The 22,285-nt window shown below is 41.9% G+C and overlaps 1 protein-coding gene across 6 annotated transcripts in view; it reads left to right on the top strand.

Moving 5' to 3' along the window:
- The window catches only part of Tomosyn (syntaxin-binding protein tomosyn), a 58,952-nt gene that overhangs the window by 7,608 nt on the left and 29,059 nt on the right, over window positions 1-22,285 (top strand). For 4 of the 6 annotated variants that reach the window (XM_065437067.2, XM_065437065.2, XM_065437064.2 and 1 more), the window contains exons 5-19: window positions 194-328; window positions 936-999; window positions 7,027-7,110; window positions 8,144-8,267; window positions 8,968-9,043; window positions 9,211-9,276; window positions 11,352-11,506; window positions 11,685-11,757; window positions 13,185-13,335; window positions 14,010-14,077; window positions 14,344-14,384; window positions 14,763-14,971; window positions 15,770-15,895; window positions 19,996-20,150; window positions 20,961-21,049. In XM_065437067.2, coding sequence (XP_065293139.1) covers window positions 194-328; window positions 936-999; window positions 7,027-7,110; window positions 8,144-8,267; window positions 8,968-9,043; window positions 9,211-9,276; window positions 11,352-11,506; window positions 11,685-11,757; window positions 13,185-13,335; window positions 14,010-14,077; window positions 14,344-14,384; window positions 14,763-14,971; window positions 15,770-15,895; window positions 19,996-20,150; window positions 20,961-21,049 — 1,616 coding nt within the window. The remainder of the gene's footprint in view (window positions 1-193; window positions 329-935; window positions 1,000-7,026; window positions 7,111-8,143; window positions 8,268-8,967; window positions 9,044-9,210; window positions 9,277-11,351; window positions 11,507-11,684; window positions 11,758-13,184; window positions 13,336-14,009; window positions 14,078-14,343; window positions 14,385-14,762; window positions 14,972-15,769; window positions 15,896-19,995; window positions 20,151-20,960; window positions 21,050-22,285) is intronic. The other 2 variants (XM_065437066.2, XM_065437069.2) reach the window with 1 other exon arrangement.

The following is a 22,285-nucleotide window of genomic DNA, read 5'->3' as shown; positions in this document are numbered from 1 at the left end:
TGCTGTGGTGTTCTTTAGAGGTGAGACTTAAGAACAGTAAAACTATGCCTGCCTTCAAGTCTGTAATTGGCACCCGAAAGAACCATCGATGATTGTGTAAACCATTTCTCTTTTGCATTTTCATTGGTGAAGAAAATAGAACGGAATGTGCCGACGTTCAGCCAACCCTTTCTCTCTCCTCTTTTCTTTCTAGGATCACCCACTGTCACCTGCCGTTCAGGAGCAAATGGCTGTACATTGGCACCGAGCGTGGGAATCTGCACGTAGTGAACATAGAATCGTTTACCCTTTCTGGCTATGTCATCAACTGGAACAAGGCTATAGAATTGTGAGTGTGCTTGTCAAAGATAAATAAGATGCTTCGTGGATTTCTAGATGACACTTCAATAACGATGACTTCATGTGGCTATCTTGCTTTTGCTTAGTAGAATATTCTTGGAAGGATGCAGTTTGTCTCCCTGAAGGGGCAAAAGCTATAGTAGCAGAGGCATTGAGAATACTCAAGCAAAAGGGTTGCCGTAGTAAGATTGGCGGGGTCTTTTATATGTAACAGCTCTCTTGTGCGGCACAGCACACTTGTAAATGTCTTTCACAACTTGTGTAGCCATTCTGCAACTGTACAGACAAGTGACTTGCATCTCTCTTTTATACATTCTGCTGATGTCATGTGGTCTTAAGTTCCTGTAAAGTACAGTGTGGCACAGAATTTGGGATACCTTTTGTATGTCAGTGGGAGTGAACTGGCAGCACTTTATTTCATTGCAACGCAAAAAAATGGACGAATTGGGTCATGTCGGAAAGTTATTATGAAGTGCAGTTCAGTTGCTAGTTGTAGTGTCTGGCGCTTGCAGTAAAGAAGTTACTGTACATGGTTCTGCCTCCTTACTGGAAAATGGTGTGCAGAAGGAAGCTCATTATATGCTCCATCTATGCAGATCTCGTAAGACGCATCCTGGCGCAGTTGTTCATGTCAGCGACAACCCTGTGGACTCTAATAAGGTCAGTTCTGCTTTATTTGCTCCTGTTCTTTTACAAGCTCACTTTTCCCCATTTGATTTTTCTGATTTGCTTGTGCACATACCTCGCTTGACTCCCTTGGGAAATGCTGAAGTGTGATTGGCACATCACCATACCGTCTTACGATGACCAAAAGGAGAACAAGGTGAAAGCCGGAGCTAACGTTTCGACTAGTGGACTTGTCTTTTTCAAGGTGACATATAATTATAGTGGACTTGTCTTTTTCAAGGCAAAAACATATGTTGCCTTGAAAAAGACAACTGCACTGAACTCCGGAATGGCTCTGGCTCTGACCTTCCTCTCATTTTGTTCATCGTCTTGAGTGAACATCTCCGGCTTTCTCTGTGTTTTCCCTGGATTCATGCCACCTTACGTCCCTTGTAGCTCTACTTTCTGAAATGCGTTAACCAGTTTGCTGTTGCTAACAGTTGATCAGTGTGATATACTACATGACTATGGATTTTCCTTTTTTCTTTGTCCATTTTCATATTGTTTTGCAAGCTGTGCCTGTAGAGTGAGCAGCTCTACAAAGAAAGCTGGGCTGCAATGATGTTAAGATGCAACCTGGCCTAAAAGAAGTCTTAAAATCGGTGCCCACTTGCCATAAATTAACGGAATGGTTAGTCGTGGTCAACCATTGTATTCATGGTCAATGGATGGCACCCTGCAGAAGTGCTCGACAAGTGTCATTCTGCTAAGCTGCTTCTTTTTGCTGTCATACAGATATCGGGATAAAAAAATTATGTTGTGTATATCAAAATGTGGAGGAAGGTCTTAAGGTCTAAGTTGGCTCATGTGATTCATTTGCAGGAAGAAGCTGCTGAAACCAAACTTTTGAGTGGAGCTGTAAATACTTTTAACACCTCCTTGTATGTGTTGAATTTGTGTCTATCTGGTGCTGATGACCTGCATTGTTGCTGGAAGAGTGAAACGGGATGTTATCAGTCAATGACATCAGAAACAAGCACAAAGAACTTCACTTAGCTTCACTGCCTAATACTGATGTACAAAGTGTCAGAACTGGCATCGTAATCCAAAGGTCCTGAATATGGCTAGGATATGCTTTATGCATTATACCGTCTTTGATATTGCAACATAGCAGGAACTGCTCTTAGTGTAAATATATGCAAGCTCAAAAGAAACTTGATTTTTGGACAAACTTATGCCGGTAAAGTGGGTGGAGCACTTCGCAGTGGCAAAAGTTATGCATGCTGTCAATGGCCATCAAATCGAGAGCCACTGCTGATGTGGCCATGACTAGAATATTGTGGTATGATATGACTACCTGTTATTGTAGCACATTCAGCAAGTGAGTTGGGCATGGCACCATGTGACATGCCTGGTGTCATATCTGACTGTTGGAATGCATCCCACTTTGGGGCATGAAAAATGCAATTCTGCAGCATATGCAAATGACATGTGGCAGTGTTAACAGTCTGCGCTGAACCTACCATCTGCTTGTGACTGCATCTGGTGTCTTGGTCTGTGTCTGAAACCTTGCTTGCATGGCTGGTGGGGCTTACCATAGTGCAAACGGATTGTACTTTTCTGCAGACTTTTTCCCGATTGCGTATATTGTATGCAAAATTTTTGTATGGGAGTTATGATCACTAAATTAAATTGGACTTTTTTATCTGGCTGTTGGGACACTTAGCATTTTGATTAGGATCTTGACATTGTTCTAGCCTGCCTAGTAGTTAAGCAAGTTAAGCAAGAAAGTGCTGGCATCATTGCTGCAAGGGTATGCCAAATGCCAACTTGGGCTGCAAATGTCACATCACACTTCACTAGAACTGATAGTGTTTGCTGTTAAGATGCCATCGAGTTACCTTTGATCAGTGTGTCCTGTCTGCCCCGAGTTTCTGTTTCTGATTTGTAAGATGTAACAGGAAAAATTTAGATGACCTCTAACAGTATACCATTAAGCCTAGTCCCACCTGTTCCTTGACAAATCTCTCACAGTAGGTATGAGCCATACTTGAGGAAAAACCAGCCAACCTGCATCAATGACCATTTGATAACCAGTAAGCTTATATTTAGCTGTATTAAATGAAAAAAAAAGATATTTTGTTTAGTGCTGCCCCTGTGTCCTTTTTCTAAGCATTCTGGCATAGAAGGAATGTAGGTGTTATTTGCTTGTGGCTACTGTGTAAAGATAACTCATTCCAGTTGGCATTGCTTTCAAAAGTTTTTGTTGCTTGTGGTTATTCAGTTTTTACTATTCAATAATTTCCCAGTAAATTAGCTTTCTGGGGCATTTATGGTAGAGAGTGCTGGAATGGAAGTCTTTGCTGCTCAGATATGGTCACAGGAAACCTGCCTTGAAGCACTAAAACTCATCCTTGTAACGGCCCTTGAAACCCGTCTTTCTCAAACTCTTAAAGCCCATATTTTTAAGTGCGCCACGACACAAAAATTTGGGCGTATTGTTGCTGTGCTGCTTTTGCTCTCAAACTACGCAGTTGTTCCACTTGCAGTGACAGAGATGAATTGCAAAAAAGCATTGTGCATTGTGTGTGCCTGAGGCTCTGCAGTGGGTAGTTGGCTGAGCACATTCAGGCCTTTTCCCACATGCACGTGTGGTTGCGCGCATGCATACTGGCACGATGAGTAGACGCCAGTGTGACTGTGAGGCACCTGACCAGCTCTCTTTGTTCTCTTTTTTTGTGCACTAGTGGAAATGCTCCACAGTCACGTGTGCTGGTGGAATCAGTTGTTCTCACATTGAGGAACCAAGGGGAGCAGTTGGCCGAACATATGTTTATTGCAGACCTGGGCAAAACACAGCTGATTGGTTGCGTGCAGCGCTCTTTCTGAAGTATCTGGCCATTTTTGCATGTGTACACTGAAAGTGAAATAATCAACTGTATTTCCGTACCTGTAGTATTCTTGAGGTACTGTAGGGAGCTCACATGCTTGCATGCAACGTAACTATAACTGAAAAATTTACAGTAAAATTCAAAACTTCTAATCTGTTCTGCTGCTGTATATCTTTAACGACGCTGAAGGTGCAAGAAATGCGTCAAAATGAATTTACAACATGCAAATTTAATTGGCAACTAGAGAAGGTGTTGTGATCACAATGCAATTATCAATGATCACAATGTTACTGTTACCAGTAACAGTAACAAACAAACGAAAATTTGTTGAACATGAATAGAATTTTAATCAGCAAATAGGTCTGGCCTGCCATATCAGTCCCAGTGCCTCACGCTGCTCCTCGAGAAACATGAATTCCTGGCACAGATTCTACACAGGCTATCTGGCAGACATACAGTTGTGGAGGCATTGTGACTAGAAGCGAATTTTATCAAAGCACACAAAATTCAATCAATCAATCAGTCAAGCAATCAAAAGCTTTATTTTGGTTTTACAGAAAAAAGTATGGTTGATGAGAGAAAAGCTAAGTTGACTGCCACTTGATAGGCCTCACTAATTCTTTGTTTGTTTTTACACTTATGTCTTTTTTGCTAGTGCCACGGAATTGATGTTTTTGCACGTATTGCTATTTCATTTATTTCTTAAATCTCATTACATTACCTCTAGAGCATTGCAAAGAGAAAGTGGAAAGGAATAAGTAAACATGGGACGCCTTCTGTGCCTATGACGTATACACATTTGCTTAACTGTAGCTTGACAACAACTGCTCACACAAGTGAATACTGAACCACGTAGTGGGCTTGGCTTGGAATCGGTTAGTGTTTCGTTTTTACTGTATGTATGAACCACTACATGATTGGTCTTGCAGTTGTGTGAGAAACATGGATAATTATGCATATTTGGTAATACTGACAAAGTGCTCTGGTGTCAGCATTGAGTGTAGGTAGAAGAGAAGTGGGACAACGGCGATGGAGTATTTTTCCTTTTTAAACACGTCAGGTAGACACTTGTAACGTGTCGACAACCAAACTAAACCTTTTTCATTTGGGCCTCACTTTCATGAGAACCCAGTCACATCTCGTATTTCTGCTTATCCTTGCCAAGAAGAAAAGGCATCTAGTATTTTTGGAATAGTTGCAAGTGTGTGAGTAGTGGGTGGCAATCTGTTTGAAGTGGGCATTATTTTACGAAGTATCTAGTTTGCTTTCACCTGAAAAGGGTATTTTGAAGAAACTGAGAAGGTCAATCCTGGGTTTCATTTTTTTTTTCTCATTGCCAGGTGTAGCCTTATATTTTGTGAGAAGAGGTCTCGACATCTCAATAATAAAATTGTTTAAAATGCTGCTTAGCTAGACCAGTTAGTTCATATCGGCTGGAAATAACAATGCTGAGAAATTATGGGTGCAAGAAGATCAGGACAGAGCAGCATGTTGTCCTAAACTTTTGCTGTTGTCCCATTTGAACACAGTTTTCACTCAGTTGCAGTAACATATTGTTAAGTAAGGCTAGAGCTGTTATCATTTAAGGCTAAGCTCTAGCCATCATTTGGTAATTCACCTATTGATTCTCCATTATGGCACATTTTCGCCCACACATATAGTAGAAACAGATCCCCTGCAGTCCCTAAAATCATACAGAATCACCTCAAGCACACTCCTTACACTTCTACTCTCACCATGCTTTATAGAGACTGTGGGACCAGAGGCCTTCAAATTTTATCATAGCAGTTCTTCATCGGGAGGATATCCTTTAGATATTTCTTCACAAAGACTTCTGGTGGGAGCAGCCAACTTGACCTATTCTGTGGAAGCAAACAAATGAAATTATAATAAAGCTTTATATGTGGCAGATGGCTTTAATAATACAAAGGCTACTTATGTTAGGAGAAGATTGTTGTGCGGGACCAACTAGCTTATGTTCAGTGCCTTTTTTCCCTCTTTCTTAGTTTCTTTGCTTTTCTTCCCCCCTTCCTCAGTTTGTGTGTTTTTTAGTACATTAAGTATCAGCGACATTTCGTCCAAGCTTGCTGAAGCATGTTGCTCAGTCTGTAGGGGGAACCCAGAGCAACGTATCCCACCTCTGTCATACAGTTTGCGACTCTGTGTCCAAGCAGCCATTATGGTTCCGTGGCTGATGATGCGCCAGGTGCCGGATGATTAAGGGGTCTGGGGTGACATCCAAGAGATGAGAAAAAGGGTTTATTTACAACTTTGCATGATGAGAGTTTACATGTAATAGCACGAGTACGAGTACTAGTACTAGCATGAGCACAAGTAGGAGCATGAGCACAAGTAGGAGCATGAGCACAAGTAGGAGCATGAGCACAAGTAGGAGCACCCATACGACTAGGAGCACCAGTACAGGTCGCAGGACACTCCCACAACACTCAAGATCTGCTTTTTATGCATTTCTTTTTCCCCTTTTCTCATCGGGGAAAGTCACTGTTCTTCTTGGCCAACCACAATAGCTGAACTGTTCGCCGAATTCGGCCCATCACGTTACATTGTTCTGCCGGGCTGTGCCTCCAATGTTGAACGTTCATCTCCGCATATGAGGCAACGACATGGCAAACTGGGAACTTGTTGTCAAAGTTGTTCCCACGGAAGTCCTCGATGTTGGCCCCTTTTATCAATTAGTGGTCCATAGTGACTGTCCGCTTGCCAAGGACAGGTTTGGGTAGAGTGGTCTTCAAGTCATTGCTTCCATGAAGAGCGGCGGCTGTTGTCGCCTCGACACGAGTGCCTTTGTTTACGTGTCACAGTCTATGTTGGTTCCAGTCTAATCCAGGTGGGTGCTCGTCTCGCCCGTCAGCTTTGGTTACGTTGACCTAGTCGCCAGCTCTCTGGTCCTGAGAAAGCGATGATGCAGCTTGAAGGCCCTTTCATAGCTACATGCTCGCCGGTGAAGCATTAATCATTGAGAAAGGAGGCCGGATATAACAATGCTAAACGCCAATCGTAACAGGTCCCACATTGTCTATCACATTAAAAAGCATGTTGGGTAGTGAATTACAGCTTAGTTCACGTGTATTTGTTACACATTTAGGTAGAGCTATTGCGACATTTATGCATTTATGTTACAGAGCTGTGTGTCATTATGCTCCTTTCTTGTTTTTTTTTAAATGTGCAGCTGCTGGTTGGCTTTGAGACAGGAGCACTGGTTCTCTGGGACTTGCGCAACCGTTCTGCCGATGCAAGGTTTCAGCACTCTGAGGTAATGCGGCATGACAAGATGGGATGGAGGTCTTGTTTATGAAAATGCTCCACTTGACAACAAGGGAAGTTTAGCATGTAGCAAGGTGCCAGTTGAACAATTTTATAGACATGCGCTTATTGACGTTTTCCTAAAAATTCAGTTTTGAAAACGATTTACCCAAATGGTCAAATCAATAGAATTCCGCTGTGTTGACCACTCGGCTAAATGAAACTCTCATGCAATTCAAAGGTTGGCTTGCCAAAGTAATGTGACAGGTTGATTATACAACCATTGCAGTGTGCCACATAGGCAGTGAAGATGTCATAGATTTTTAAAGGCTCGTTGAGACATTAGGTTTATACCATCTACACCCCAGTTCAACTCGCAGAAATGAAAATGATGGCTGTATGTTGCGATGCGGAGCCTTTGCAGTATGCCTAAGGTGCGCTTACTGCTTTAACACGCCCATTTAGCAACTCTTATTCCGCCGTCCTGGCAAGGCGATGTCAAGTCTTTGGAAGTTCTGCATTCATTCTTTGCTATGCTGCACCAAGCTTTCAGGAAGCAGTCACGTCACATCAAGAAGCAATCGTGTGTTTAACTTACGTGTCTTACTCATCCTGCAACGGTTCATTCTCATACATTTTGTCTACCTGGATGAGTGAGAAATGATGTAAAATATCCAGTAATGTCCACTCATTTCCATTACACAATTTTTTTTAATGCTGTAAGATTTTTTCCTTGACTTGTACTTTTGCACTGTTTGTATCTTTGTTAAATTGAACTAGTACACTGCCTGTCTGTTATCTTGTATGTACCCAACACTGCATTAGCCCTGACAAAGGGCTGTAGTATGCAATAATAGGCAAATATGTTAAAAAAACAAACTAATATGGTCAATTGTTCAAATGAATATTGAGCTCTGGAATTGCTTAGCCGAGGACTTCCTTGCTTTCTTATGTGTATAAAACATAGCGCTTCTATGTGGAGGTTGCGTGCTGCTCACGTAAGCTGTTTCTTCTTCTTCTTCTTCTTATTTTTTTTGTAACAGGCTCTTCATTCTGTATCATGGCATCATGAAGGCAAGCAGTTTATGTGCAGCCACTCTGATGGCAGCCTCACAACGTGGAACATACGAGTTCCTGCCAAACCGATGAACATTATCTTCCCGCATGGTAAGATCTGTCGTGAATGTCAATGTTGTGCCAGCTTGGCTGGTCCCTATATTCATTGATAACCTAAAAGTGCACAGGCAGACATGCCACTGTCCAATGCTGAGATAATTTGTCTCAGGATATCTACCATCAGAAAAACCTGAAATTTTAAGGGATGTTTTGGTTCTGGAAAATGCTAAAAAAAAAAATTCTAGTTGCTTTGAATCAAGGAAATTAGTCCCTACATTGGTTATGATAAAGCTAGTACTATGCCAGAAGGAGCGAGATTCTCAACTGAGCCTATGCAATCTGCAAATAATTATGTTCTTTACCGGTTTTGTGAGTGTGAACCTAACCAGGTGCTTAGAATATTGTGAAACATGTTCAATCAAATATGAGAGTGCTTCCCACCTGATTTACTGCTTGCTGGTACTGGTAGTTATTGAAATGTGTTATGATTTCCTACATTGTAAAGGTGAGCTAAATTTTAGGACTGTTTCCAGCAGCAGCACCACACACTTGCTTTGTGTTCATAGCTTCATGTTCGCAGCCAGAAAATGTTGTAGCTCAGTGTGTGTAGTTTGGTGTGCCCTGTGAAGAGAGAAAAATGAGGTGTTTTGGACAATCTACATTCTTTTCTATCTTTTGCTTCATTGCTATGCATGCCCATAGCTGCATGCACAGTCACTTTCACTCACTCTTTTATGTTCATTTGTTCCAGTGCGGAATTCTAAAGAAGGCAAGCCTGATCCATGCAAGCCCATTTACAAGGTGGAATGGAAAACAGTGAGGGGGGCGTATGTATCTGCAAGTTTTCCTTTTTACTTCGCTTTCTTTGTTTTTCCACACCTCTTTCTTTGTTTTGTTCAATATCCAAGTTGTTATCACCTGTAACACCTTTGTCATTGGGTCTCTGTGGCTGACCGAAGTACAATAACTGTTTTGTTCTTTCCTTTCTGAACAGGAAAGCACGACATGCAAGTACCGTAACAGAAATGATTTGCATGCTGCCATTTGCCCAGGAAAAGATGTGTGTCTCGCCTAGCTGAGGCTCTTTACATTTTGCATTCTGTAATGTTTGGCTTTGTAGAGTGCCTTGTTGTGTGCCGTGTCAGCAGATGAGAGATTTCTAACATTCCACTGAGCTTTATTGCATCCTTGAATGTGGACTCCATGTCTAAACTCTGAGAATTATCAGGTACAGAGCTCAAAGCTGTTAATAGTAGCTACGTGGTAAAACATGGTCGACACTACTGTCGGCATTGTCTGCTGGTAACTGCTTCCAAGAACCAATAACACAACTAATGGCACAATTCTTTTATGAGCATGATCGCTTACGTCATGGATTGCACTTGGTGCTTTTGAAAACTTCCTCAGATACTCCTATATACGGATATGTTTTGAAGCTGCCCAAGACAGTTGTGTACTTCTTGCAGCACATGCTTGCGCCCTCACCAATAGCGTTGGCATTTTTCAGCAGATGACACCAATGCTACTGTTGTACGCATGCTGGTATGTAGCTTGTAACAAATCTCAGCTCTGAGAAGGAAGCAAAGTCAGCTGCTATTTTGTGCACTATGTACTTGGAAAGTACCCAGCAGTTCAAGAAATTCTCCTGATTAAGTATTCATAGTGTACTATTCAAAGTGGCAAGTGTGCACATATTTTGTGTTTGTAAGAAATGAACAACAGAAGCTCATTACTGCACAGTTTATATATGTAGGAGAAGAATATTGTTAACCCTGAAGGCACTTGATTACATGAAAGAATGTATTTTTCAACCATCTTTATAATAACTTCCACATACTGTAATATCCAATGATATGCAGCAATACAGCAACAGGCATTTGTTGACGTACTTGATGACTATGTAACATGACAAAAAAAAATAATATGAATGCTTGCATTGAGTGAGATAGCCAACAAGTTTCTTGTTGCAGTAGTTTTGACTTGCTTAGGGAATAGTGAACCAAAGCTGGATTTAAGCTAGTGTTGTGACTGCAGTTATGTTGGGCACATTCGAGTGAAACAAAACTTTAAACAAAAAGCTATGCACAGCTGTTGTTTGCACTGGTGTTTTGAATGGCGGAATACAAACACTGTCGCATTTGAGCTCTTTCGTGCCTAGTCATACAAGACAGATGTACATTTGTATCCTGGGTAGAAGTTGGGCAACAGCAGCTCCAGAGAAGTAATAACAGATGTTATCGTGGAACATAGCAATGCTTATCTCTTTAAGTCATTGGCAATGCCTTGCCGTATGTGCTGGTTCTTGTCAGGTCATTGAATCTCAGTCGCTGATAAACTTAGTCACTTGGAAATGTGAACCACTCATGGCTTCCTACCACAATTTACGACCAGCATTTAAACGAGTCAACACGACATGCAACTGTTTTAGATGTACTCATGGCTCCTTTTCTGCCTTGGAATAGTTAAGGTGCCCGGCTCAAGTGAGGCAGTTATGGTGTCAATGGCAGGAAATGCCCCTTCCTGCACCTTTTCTTTACTTATTTATTTTCAGTGATTTAGTTGTATATTCCCACTGGCTCCTATTCGAAGTAACACGTGAGTGCGAATGGTACATTAGTATTGTAAAAATATGAAGTACATGAAAGCAAGCTAACAACAAGAAAGGAACGGACATTGTACAAAGGCTGAAGGCAATAACAGAAACACTCTTTAGTTACTATAAAACATGTAATTGTACAAGAAAAATTTATTATGCCAAGTTAAAAATGAGACATTTAAGCAATAACCATTGTGTTAGCAATCGCTAAACAGCATTATAGGTGGTTAATATTGCGTTTCTGAGTGCAGCATGATAGCAGATGTCAGTAATACTGTCTGGGTGATCATCTTCATTTGTTTGCTAGGCTGCATGTTACTGCTGCTTACGTGGTAACAGTCAGCACTGGTTACCTGTTGGCCAACCTAGAAATTGTCCTAAAAAATTACCAGTTTTGGTAATTTTTACATTGGTTTTGTAATGCGTTGTGGCATAGTATGTTCGAACTGAAAGTTGAAATTACTTTCCGCTGTATGTCGGCTGCGAATCACCTCTTATGTGTGTCTTATTTTTGTTAATTTATATTTTTTACTCTCCAGGGACTCCTTTGTTATCTTTTCGGGAGGCCTCCCCTTCGACAAGAGTGGCCAGACACCAGCCTTGACCGTTATTCATGGAAAAACCACAACAGTTTTGGAAATGGAGCACAACATAGTTGATTTTGTTACCCTCTGCGAAACCCCATTCCAAAGTGGTACGTTCTGCAATGTGTGTGCACTGTAATTTATCTTTATAGTTGGTCATATACTGCAGAGCGTTGCCTAGGTTGAGTGCTGTATAACTAGTTGAAACATTTGGCAAGGCCAGCATATAGTGAGTCAGCTCAGCTAATTGTTGTCCAGACTCGAACAACAGATCTTGTTTGCTTGCAGATTTCCATGAACCCTACGCTGTTGTTGTTCTTCTACAGAATGATCTAGTGGTGGTTGATCTCACAAGCCAAGGGTATGTTTCATAGGCATCTTTTTTCTTTTCTTTTTTGTGTTTTGGTGCCACTGGAGTGCTAGGTTGATGTTATTGGATGAACTATGCTGAATTTGCCTCCTAATACGCCTAAATGTGTCAGTTGGATAAAGTGACAAAACACCTGTCGTCTGTTGAAGTGTTTCCAACTTTAATGCAAAGGCACTAGAAGTGGATCGTTTGAGGTTTTGCACATTGCATTTATCATTAGGGCTGCTTTACATCCAGAATTTTCAAGTGTCACTATCTGAAACTGCAATCGGATTAGACTGGCCGCATTTATGCCCTTAATTCACAAATGTATGCCAACTCGAGCAACCCTGATTCTGACCTCTTTAATAATTCTGCTGAGTGAAGAGCAGTGCTGCGCTCTGACTGAAGTACGCATTGTGCGTCAATCATGCTTTTCGGCGATTAATCCGATAAGGAGTTGCTTTAGAAATGCTCCTCTACTTGAATGCCTTGGAGCAGACACTGAGAGTACTACTTGTTAATGTGGAATTGGTAATTGCTGAGAACATTATTTAAGGCCGTAGATCATATCAATTGAGGGACAGCGCTGGCTTCCTCTTGACAAAATTAAGGGAATGCATTGTGTCAACGCCAATTTGCAGATGCGACCATTTAAATGGATTCATACAATCAATGGCATTGCCAATTCTTTACCTGAGCTAGGTATTACTTGATTTGTGGAGGGTAGAAAAAACACGCGGTACCACGGCGACCAAAGTATAGATTTAATAGAAAATAATGTTTTGGCTCCCACATATTTTGGCTCCCTTGTTCACAGCTCACTTTGGTTCACTGTTCACATTGGTTGGCATAGTACCCTGGGTTTTTTCTACCCTTCCCAATGTTTCGTACCGACCAGACAGGTTTCTGTCAAACCTTAAACTTCACTATAGCATAATCTACATTTATGGTAAATTCGACTGGTCTCTACCGTGGTCCGAATTGGTTTGCTATGGTACAGTGCCTTCCTGAGATAGGAACCGAACCAATGAAAGCTTGTTTGAGCTGAATATTAAGCTCCTTCTACAGCAATCAAAGGAGCCACATGACTAGAAGGTTGTCAGATCGAGGTCATACTCTCACCTTGAAGATGAAAGTGTCTCTGAGTACTCTGAATGAAACAGGTGAACACGTTCCAAGTGATCAATTTCTACCAGCCGATTGTAAAGCATGCCACCAGAGCACTCTGGAACACTTGAACGTGACCACTCGAATGTACCACCAGTCTCAACACAAGCAGCTTGTCTGCGATGCCCTTATACAGTGTATAACTAGGTGTCATCGGGCCACTTCACGCACGACATACAGAGTAAATAGGAATGCTGTCCGTCACGTGAATCCATCTTTACTCACCAGTGAGTGCGTTTGGTGACAACGTCCTGTGTTGCTGGTTGCAGCTACCCGTGTTTCCAGAACCCTTATTCGATGGACCTGCATGAATCTCCTGTCACCTTTTGTACCTACTTGGCTGACTGTCCAACAGACCTCATCCCTGCTTTTTACTCAGTGGGAAGCAAGGCCAACAAGAGGGGAGGGTTCTCGGAAAAGGTGCGCACATCGCATTGGCTAAATAGCCTCCACTTATTTGTCTTTAGTACAATTACATGCATTGGCTATGATTATGCTAATGGACATTACTGACAATGATGCGTGATATACTAATGCAAACTAAGTGAGTACATCTGGGTCCCTGCAAAAACTAGTTATGTATTAGCAATGTGTTCAGTAAGAAATAAGGAACAAGCAACATTATGTAGAAGAATTTAAAGTGCTTGTGAAAAATATCGGTGCTGTGCTGTCTTCCTAACGTGTGAAAGCATGCCAAATGTGCTTATTACTATGCACTGGTGGCCTCTTAAGGGCAACTTGGCTAGTTGTGACTGAAAAACATTTGTTAACCTACTTCTTTGCTTGAGATCACTTTCAGAAGTGACGTGCTTCAATAGTATTGGATACATTTGGTTATATTGCGAGCCGTGCACACCAATAAAATAGAGCTGAAGCAATTTTGAATCTGCAACAGAAGTTGCACTCGGCGCATGTGTGCAAAAACCTGCGCTCACCTCTTGTAACCATAATGAGGCCTTTAGAAAAGCAGTTGCACAGCCCCAGCTGTTACCTGTGGTCCTCGAGTTCTATGTAATCAAAGCAGGATTGTGTAGTATTAGATGCCTGTACTTGAGCCTTATGACTTCTGACCTCCTTTCATCTTGTTTCCACAGGAGTGGCCAATCAGTGGGGGTGAATGGGGCACATCAACAGTCAGCTATCCAGAAGTGATCATCACTGGGTAGGCTTCAACTTTTCGCTCACTGAAACTTTTGCTATGTGTACGCCAAAGGTACAATATATCTCTCGGTATCTCTTGAAATAAAAGCAGTGCAGCTGACCTGAAGTCATAGCACAGCTGATTGTTAGTACAAGAAGGACATGTTAGTTGAGGAGTGACAGGGCATTTATATATTCAGAGCATGTGAAATGAAAATTGGTCTTCATTCATTGTTCTGTATTATTTTTTAAAATAATGCATTTATCTTTGTGACTTTTCTTTTCCAGGCATGCTGATGGCTCCCTAAAGGTGTGGGATGCATCTTCAGGTAGAAACTGTTCATTCAGCTTAATTTTCTTATGTTTACTCCACATGTGCGAGCACGTGAAGACAGGTCTAGGGCTTTTTGGTGACAAAAGATACTGCTAGTAATGTTAGGGCTCCTAATAGACCAATATGCTTGACCTCCTCCCTTATACTAGCTCTCCATAGTCGTCCCAGGTTTTTGTTAATTATGAGAAGTCAACTGTGTCCATGCCATACATAGAAATAAGTTCAGTAGAACCATTGTTTTCTTATCATGCTATGTTGTGTATTTCCATGCTTTGTGCTTTCCTTTAGTATACCTGTACTTTCGAACATTCTATATTTGGGGTTTTCAGCCCTCTGTTAAAACCACATTCAATTGCTGCTGTTGTGCCTACAGTGACGCTTCAGGTGTTGTACCGGCTCAAGACCTCCAAGGTGTTTGAGAAGCCCAAAAACCGTGGCAGTCAGGAGGTGCAGGATGAAGACCCCTTTGCCGTGGAGAAAGTGGCCTTCTGTGCAGACAGTCGTCTGCTGGCTGTGGCTGGCTCCAGCTTCTACGTCATTGTGTTTGTGTTCAGGAAGCAGGAAGCCTCTGTGGAAGTGGATGTGAGTGTGCAGTGTGTTTTGCAGCTTCTTTCTTTTACCATGTTTGTTACTTTTCTAAATGTGTGTTTTCTAAATACTTCCACAGTGAGCAGCCGTCCTTGCCACAATGCCTAAGTGCTGATCATGTCTACATTCTGTCTGCGCATTGATACCCTTCCTCTCCTCATCACTCGCACCTTGTGTGAGGCTAGTGGCCTATTTGCCAAGGGTGCTTCACTTTCTTATAAGCTTAAGACAAGATGCGATACAGCGACCTTATTAAAAATTTCCAGTGCTTAGTGGAAAACAGGAAGGACGGTGAAAGGATAGAAAACAGAATTGACTTCTACAGCCTTCCTTACTCTTGTGCTGGAAACTTTTCATAATACACATTTCCAGCTAACCCGACTCTGTATTAACTACTGCAGTAAAGCCCTTTCCATGCCTGGACATGGTGCACAAGGCAGGTGTAAATCAGCTAAATGGTGAAAGAAGTTAAAGGATAGTGGCCACTATTTGCTGTTCACACAGTTTAGTTACTGACGGTTTCACAGCCGTCCATAAACTTTTACATTAGGGTCACATTTGCCGCAGTAACTTCGACAGAAATGTTGCCTTATTGCTATTCAGTTTTGCTTGGTGTGGACATGATGAAGGCTAAGTAGTTGTAGTGTTTATCCTTTTCAAGCTGTGAACATATTGTTGATTCTGTTCTCTTACTTGCTATGGCTATGGCGTTACAGGAATCTTTCTTGAAGAGTGAACATAAGCAGGTTGTTCATCTCAACAGCGCTCATTGCATGTAGCATTTCCATGCAGGTTCTCGAGACACCGATTCTCTATGAGGTTGATGACGATGGTGACTGTTCCCCTGAGTGCGAGTATCAACGTCAATCTTCGCAGCAGGGTTCCTGCCCCAGTGCCTTGGAAGAGGGTTGTAGAAAGGCAAGAGCCACCCACAGTCACATTTCTGTACACATGGTGTTGTAAGAAATATAAAGCGAGAGAGAGGAGTGGTGGTGCATTAGGCACTGGTGAAAGGAAGCCTAAACTGGGTGCGCAGTATGAATTTTTTGCCCACATTCTCTCTCTCTCTCCTGATCTCTTAGTGCCTTGTATTCATAACCTAAAAGCAATGCTACCGACGATCCAGGGGCAAAAAAAAAAAAAGAAAGGAACATGTAGAGATGGGGGCAGTATTTCAAGTGGGGCTGTTCCTATATTGTCTGTAGTGCTGCTTTCCAGTGGTGAATGCAAACCAGTTCATAGAACATTTAGCTTAGTTAAAGTAGTTGAGTTAATGTAGCTTAGTTAAAGAAAGAGAATGGCACAGATATGAGTAGTCATGACTACATGAAAAAAGTGTTTGTGCCGTATTTGCATAACAAATAACACGCACTAAAGAAACTGGGATGAAGGGTTAAAGTAGATGTATTTTCTGCTCTGCAGAGATTGCTGTGGTTATGCAGTGCCACAGATCCGTTTTGCCAAAAAAATGCGGAGGTTGTAAAAAGAATCATCGGCCCCTTCTTGTGTCATGTGTAAAGAATGTGGTATATCACCTTCCGTTATTGTGCGGGATGGTTTAGATTGGGCTGTCTGGGAGTTGCCTCAATGATAGGTAAAGAGAACATAACCAAAAATTGAACTGATACTGGGATCGTCATGTGTCTGTGCATTGCAGTGATTGTGGGTGTAAACCCTTGTTTAAGAAGTGCTCTGTTTTGTATAGAAATGTAAAAGTTATGTGAGAAGTTGTTGAAGCTGCTTTGATAGCAAGGGCCATTGATAACTGTATCAGTTCCCCTTCAGTTGCTCTGACTACAAATGAATTGAATCTTTTGGTTTTCTTTGTGTGGTTTGTCTGCTCCGGCTCATCTACATACTACCGCTCATGCATTAGCGTGCGTGGGCAGGCAGCAGTTAGTTGTGTTCTGTTCCGCGGGTGGTTTCGGTTTCTTGCACTCTCAAAACTGATGGCCATCTTGTTACTAATCGCTCAAAGGGTGATCACCTGTTAGTCGCTCGTTTATTGCTCATAGGATGCCGCCGTGCATGTGTTTCCTTTTTTGAAGACTCATGAAAACTAATTGCCTCTGGCTGGCGATAAGATGAAGATTAGCGGAAGTTTGTCACACGTTTCGCTTTTTTGACGGGCACACAACCACACAGTTTTCTTGAATGCGCCCAGCTACACAGTTCGATTACACTATGGACATAAATATTAGTGTAAGAGCAGGAATATTTGAGACCTGCAAAATATTCTCGTGTACGCATTTTCTAAGCCTTGACCTATGTGTATAACAATGCATCAAATTTTTCATTCTTATTAGTTTATTTCCTTTTTTTATTGTTGTTGTTCATGAAAAACCAGTACATATGTACCAAGGCAAAATAGTTTTTCTCACTTTACGGTAACCCTAGAAACATTACAGAACATCCTTTTTCGAAATAGAACCCTTTGAAAAATTTGAATCTGCAAAAAAAGAAAAAAAAAATCAACCCTGGGCGGTCGCATATGGCGAAAAAGGTCGACTCTGAAAGGGTTAAAGTGTCAGTAGAAATAGACGTATAAGCTGTCATCATCATGTGCACATGGTCTACTGCACTTCCATAAGCATGCTCTTGTGTACTTGCCTTTATGTCACATAATACTGCAATGTCCTGGTTGCCTTTCACTTTTGCCCAGCCCTTTCATACTTGTCCTTTGCTGTCTCACCGACACCACAGGGTTGTCGCTGCTTCAGACGAGAGAGAGAGAGAGACTTAAGGATGCTTAAGCTTCGTTCGAGTTAAACGCAATAGCAGTCAAAGATCCCTGACTGCTTCTCGCGCTTCCAGGCAACTGCAGCTTATGTAACTGTAATGTTTACTGGGGAACACTGGTGGCAGATGCTATGCATCAAGGCAAGCTTTCGGGTAGAAATGCGGCCTCTTGCATGGGCTGATCTCGGGTGTAGTGCACAGCTGCGCCAACAAAATTACATAATTTTCAGGTTTCTGTTACTGTTTCGTACTTTCATTATGTAAGTCTGAGAAGATTTAACATAAAAGGCATGCGCTGTCTATGTTTTGGTTCATGACATTCGTTTGTGAGCTGTCATTCTCAAAATCCCGAGAAATAACTTTGTCAGGAATGTAAGACAAGATATGAGCAACTTCAGGGATAAAATGGTGTGGCAATATCACCCGCATATGCTGCACATCATATGGCAAGGCGTGGCATATACATATAGCTAAATATATACGGAAATTTTCTCTCATCGTGAACTTTGCCGACACCGGATCTTCTGTGACATGGGGCCCTTAACGCTTATAATTATTTTTATTTATGGCATTTTACATGCCAAAACCACAATCTGATTATGAGGCACGCTGTAGTGTCCCGAGTACTCCGGAATAATTTGGACCACACCCTTAGCACTCTCGCATTAAAAGGGTGTTGTTTAGATTCAGGGCTCTGACGCATTATTGCATCTCTACAAAAGCTTCAAAAGGCTAGGCCAGCATGTGCGCATGAATGAATGCTGAGTGTGGGCTTAAAGTAGCTTGAAAAGTGCATGTGGCTGGAAATTGGAAGCGGATTTTATTACTGCAAAGACTTCAATAACAAGGCTGGAAGTTGGGATGATGATTACATAGCAAGAGGGATGCGCAAAATGTCCTGCTTTATGTCCCCATTCCCCCTCCCCCTGTGCAGAGTAGCAGGCTAGAGCACCTTAACTCAGGCTGACCTCTCTGCCTTCTTTCAATTAAATTATCTCTCTCTGGAAGTTGGGCAAGTTGGTTTACATTCATGGTAAAAACCAATGCTCGTGTGTGTGTTTCTTCTGTCCCTCCGTGTTCTGTTTGCACTGCTTTTCACCATGACTGCAAGGACTTGTTGGCTTGTACACTCACTCACTTATAAAGTGCACTTATTTAGGCTCTTTATAAGCTGTACATGCCATTACTGGCACATGCCTTCAGTACTGGGTCTAAATCTGTCCGCGAAAAGGTTTTGCTCGTTGGTCTTCATCCGTGCCCTTGGAAGTCTGATAAAGGCAGCACTTGCTTAGAGCAAGCTTATTCAGAAAAGCTCCAGAAGCAGGCGAAATCAGCAAAAGCATATTAGCTAGAAAAGTCACGTTGATCTAAAAACAATGTATTGCTCTTCAGCATCTGCTTTTTCTAGTTTGCTGATGCTCTTGTGGTTTATCTAAAGGTAAATTATTATTTATAAAATGTGTATGTATAATGCTTAAGGTATGTTGCCGGGGTAATATTTAAAGGGACACTAAAGGAAAAAATATTAAGTCAAGCTATATTGAAAGATTAGAGTACTTTAATGATGAGTTCATCATTCCACAGTTTTTGTAAGTGAAAAAATGAAAGTTCTAAGTGGTGAATTGACACCACCTGTTGTGGACTATGGTATCCCATGGTTGGGTAGTTACAAGCAGCACAAGAAAATGCGGAAAAAACACAGTCTTGTCTGTTCTCAGCCCCTATGTCCGTGTTTTCTTGCGCTGCCTGTAACTGCCCAACAATGAATATACTACCTACGAAATTGACCAACTTTTGGTGCTTATGGTACCTCTCCTGTGACGTCAGCACTGCCCGAGTCACAGAAGGGTGGCATAAACGGAGGTCACATGGAGATTACGCTACTCAACTCGTCCATTATTTTGGTGCGGACGGGTCAAATAAAGGAGCAGCAGAGGGACCTTCGGCAGCAATTTTCTATGCAACAGAGTGATATATTGCCATACAGAAAACTATACTAGACTCCTAGATGAATAATCTGTCCATCTAACTTGTCTTAATATTTTTCTTAAATGTCCCTTTAGGAAGGAATGCGTGCTATTTCGCCCTCTCACCTTTGTTGTCTTTTTTTCTTTCTAGGTCTTCATGAATTTTAATGTTCACAGGTTTGCAGGTATGAAGATGTGATGGGGACCATAAGATTAAAAACATTAATACCACAGAGATGACTTTCTTGCAGATGTGTGTTGCAATTCACAGCTGAGCAGGATTAATGGTTCTTTGCCCGTTCTCTTGCGCAGGCTGCTTCGGAGAGCTACACCTCATTGAATGTCAAGTCGGGCCCACAGAAGTGGGGCACAGGCTTCCAGCCATCTTTGGTGTGCATGCTCCCATGGGTGCGGGGGGAGACACCTGGACACATCACTTCTCTCAGCGTCAACTCTACGTACAATCTGTGCGTTTCACTGTTGTACATTACTCCTGCCTGCTTGCACAGTGGAGTCTTGCTATAACGCTGCCTGAAAAACAGCAACAAGTGACTAAAGAGTTGTGCACTCAACGAAAATAATAAGCTGAGAGCTTCTAGAACAATGTAGAACTTGTCACATTGTCTTGTTAGTATCATTATTGTCATCAACCCATCGAAGTTTTGTGGGATGAAGGTACCACACAGTGATCTCCAGTTTGCCAGTCCTGCATCACTGGTTCCACCCTATGCGTGCAAATTTTTTTATCTCAATGCCCCATCTAGTCCTCTGCTGCCATTGACTGCGCTTTCCTTCCCTTGACCAACATTCAATCACTAATAGGTCACCAGCTACCTTCTCTATGAATTTCAGTACCCTCCTGGCTATATTTTAATTCTCAACTAGAGTATCAATTATCTTTATTTAACTAGAGTATCCATTACACACATTTGCTGTTTGATCCATGCTAACATACAGATGTGTTACAATGTGTGGGTTTACAATATGTGGATTTTTACCATGTATGGTTTTACTGTGGGCGGGTTTACTGTATGTGGTTTTACAGTGCATTGGTTAACTGTGCTTGGGTTTTCTGTGGGTGGGTTTACCATGTCTGGGTGACCACATTTTTCGTAGTAAACAACAGCTGCAATTTGTGTCTAGCAAAACCTATTTCACATCATAACTGTCTTGTTTTGTGCTATAAAAGAGCATCGTAGATACTGAAGTCAGTGCCTTTGTATTTTTTCTTTCCTGTGTCTAACCATCTGTGTGCTTGTTTCTTTTTTGTCTTGCAGACTAGCCTATGGCAATGAGTGTGGCTTGGTTATTGTGGACCTTTGTACGAAAACCTGTGTGTTAAACCTTGGTACCCCCGATTTGTATGGTGAGTAGTTTGCTGCAGGAGTTCTTGTCTCTCTTGGTTTGTGCTGTACAAGAACATGCCATGTGTTCGAGTTTTCATCATTTTTGCACTAAAGCACTCGGCAAGTACCATAATTGCGCGAACATAATGCGAGTTCTCTCTCTTTTTTTTCTCTCTAATTACCACCCTGAGAAAGCACCTTGCATTATATTTGAAGCTACGTTTTGTGTACAGCACAAGGTTTTCTTTAACCCCAAATTTTAGCTCAACCACTAGGCAACTAAGCTGTTCGGAAAAGCCAACTTCTCTGGATTCGTTTTTGAACACAGAGGCACATAAGGAGGATCGAACTCGGGTCATTGAAGAACGGAGTACACAACTAAATGCTATGAAAGGGAAACATGTGAGGACGCAAAGTAACCATACTGTGGTCCCACTTTAATGAAACCTTGTCCGGAGATTGCAGGTCCAAATTAATCGGCAGTACCGCCACTACTGCTGCACATGTTTACACAGCCGCATCTTCGTTAGTGCACCTGTGCCATTGTGCCTTCATCAGGTCCCCAGTGTGATGATTGTAGTCCTTTTAGAATGTTTAACGTGATGGGCCATACTCTACTGTGATGCGGGCCTGCGCATGCTCTTGTGTGTGTGAGAACAGTCCTGCACAAATGCGTATCATTGTAGCGTATCACACATGACACTGTGATAAATTGCCTTCTTCGAAACCCAGCGATACTGTCGCAAATTATGGTCGCTCGTTCACATTATAACCATGATATTATTTTTTAAGCTGCCAGAGCCGCCTGTAGTACCCCTCCTCATCTTGTATTTGTGTAGATATAGTACGTTCATCACCATTGTCTTCATGAATACAATGGCTGTGATGAGAGTGTTAAGACAGTGATGATACTGACCATCACCTGGAAACAATCACCTTTATGTTGTTAGCAATAGATGCTTCAGCCGGTGCTTTCTTTGTGCTCGTGGTGTTCCTGTAGTGCACCTTACGGAGACAGAAAGTGTACTTGAGCAATGATTCTGTAAAGGCAGCTCTAGTGCCTTGTGCATTGATGGTGTATAGTTAGTAAATAAATATGACTGATATACAAATAAAAGGAAGAACACGGCAGAGGTCATGTCTGAAGTAACATATTATGGAAAGACTGAAGCAAATTCAAGCAAGCCTTATTGGTAGATTACTTTTTTTCCTTCTCCTGTAATGCCTAAAAAATTGAAGTGTGTCTTGTGTGCTTG

Source organism: Dermacentor albipictus, chromosome 5 (genome assembly GCF_038994185.2).
Source record: "Dermacentor albipictus isolate Rhodes 1998 colony chromosome 5, USDA_Dalb.pri_finalv2, whole genome shotgun sequence".
NCBI classification, from domain to species: Eukaryota; Metazoa; Arthropoda; class Arachnida; order Ixodida; family Ixodidae; genus Dermacentor; species Dermacentor albipictus.
This window is presented reverse-complemented; position numbering and strand designations above follow the sequence as displayed.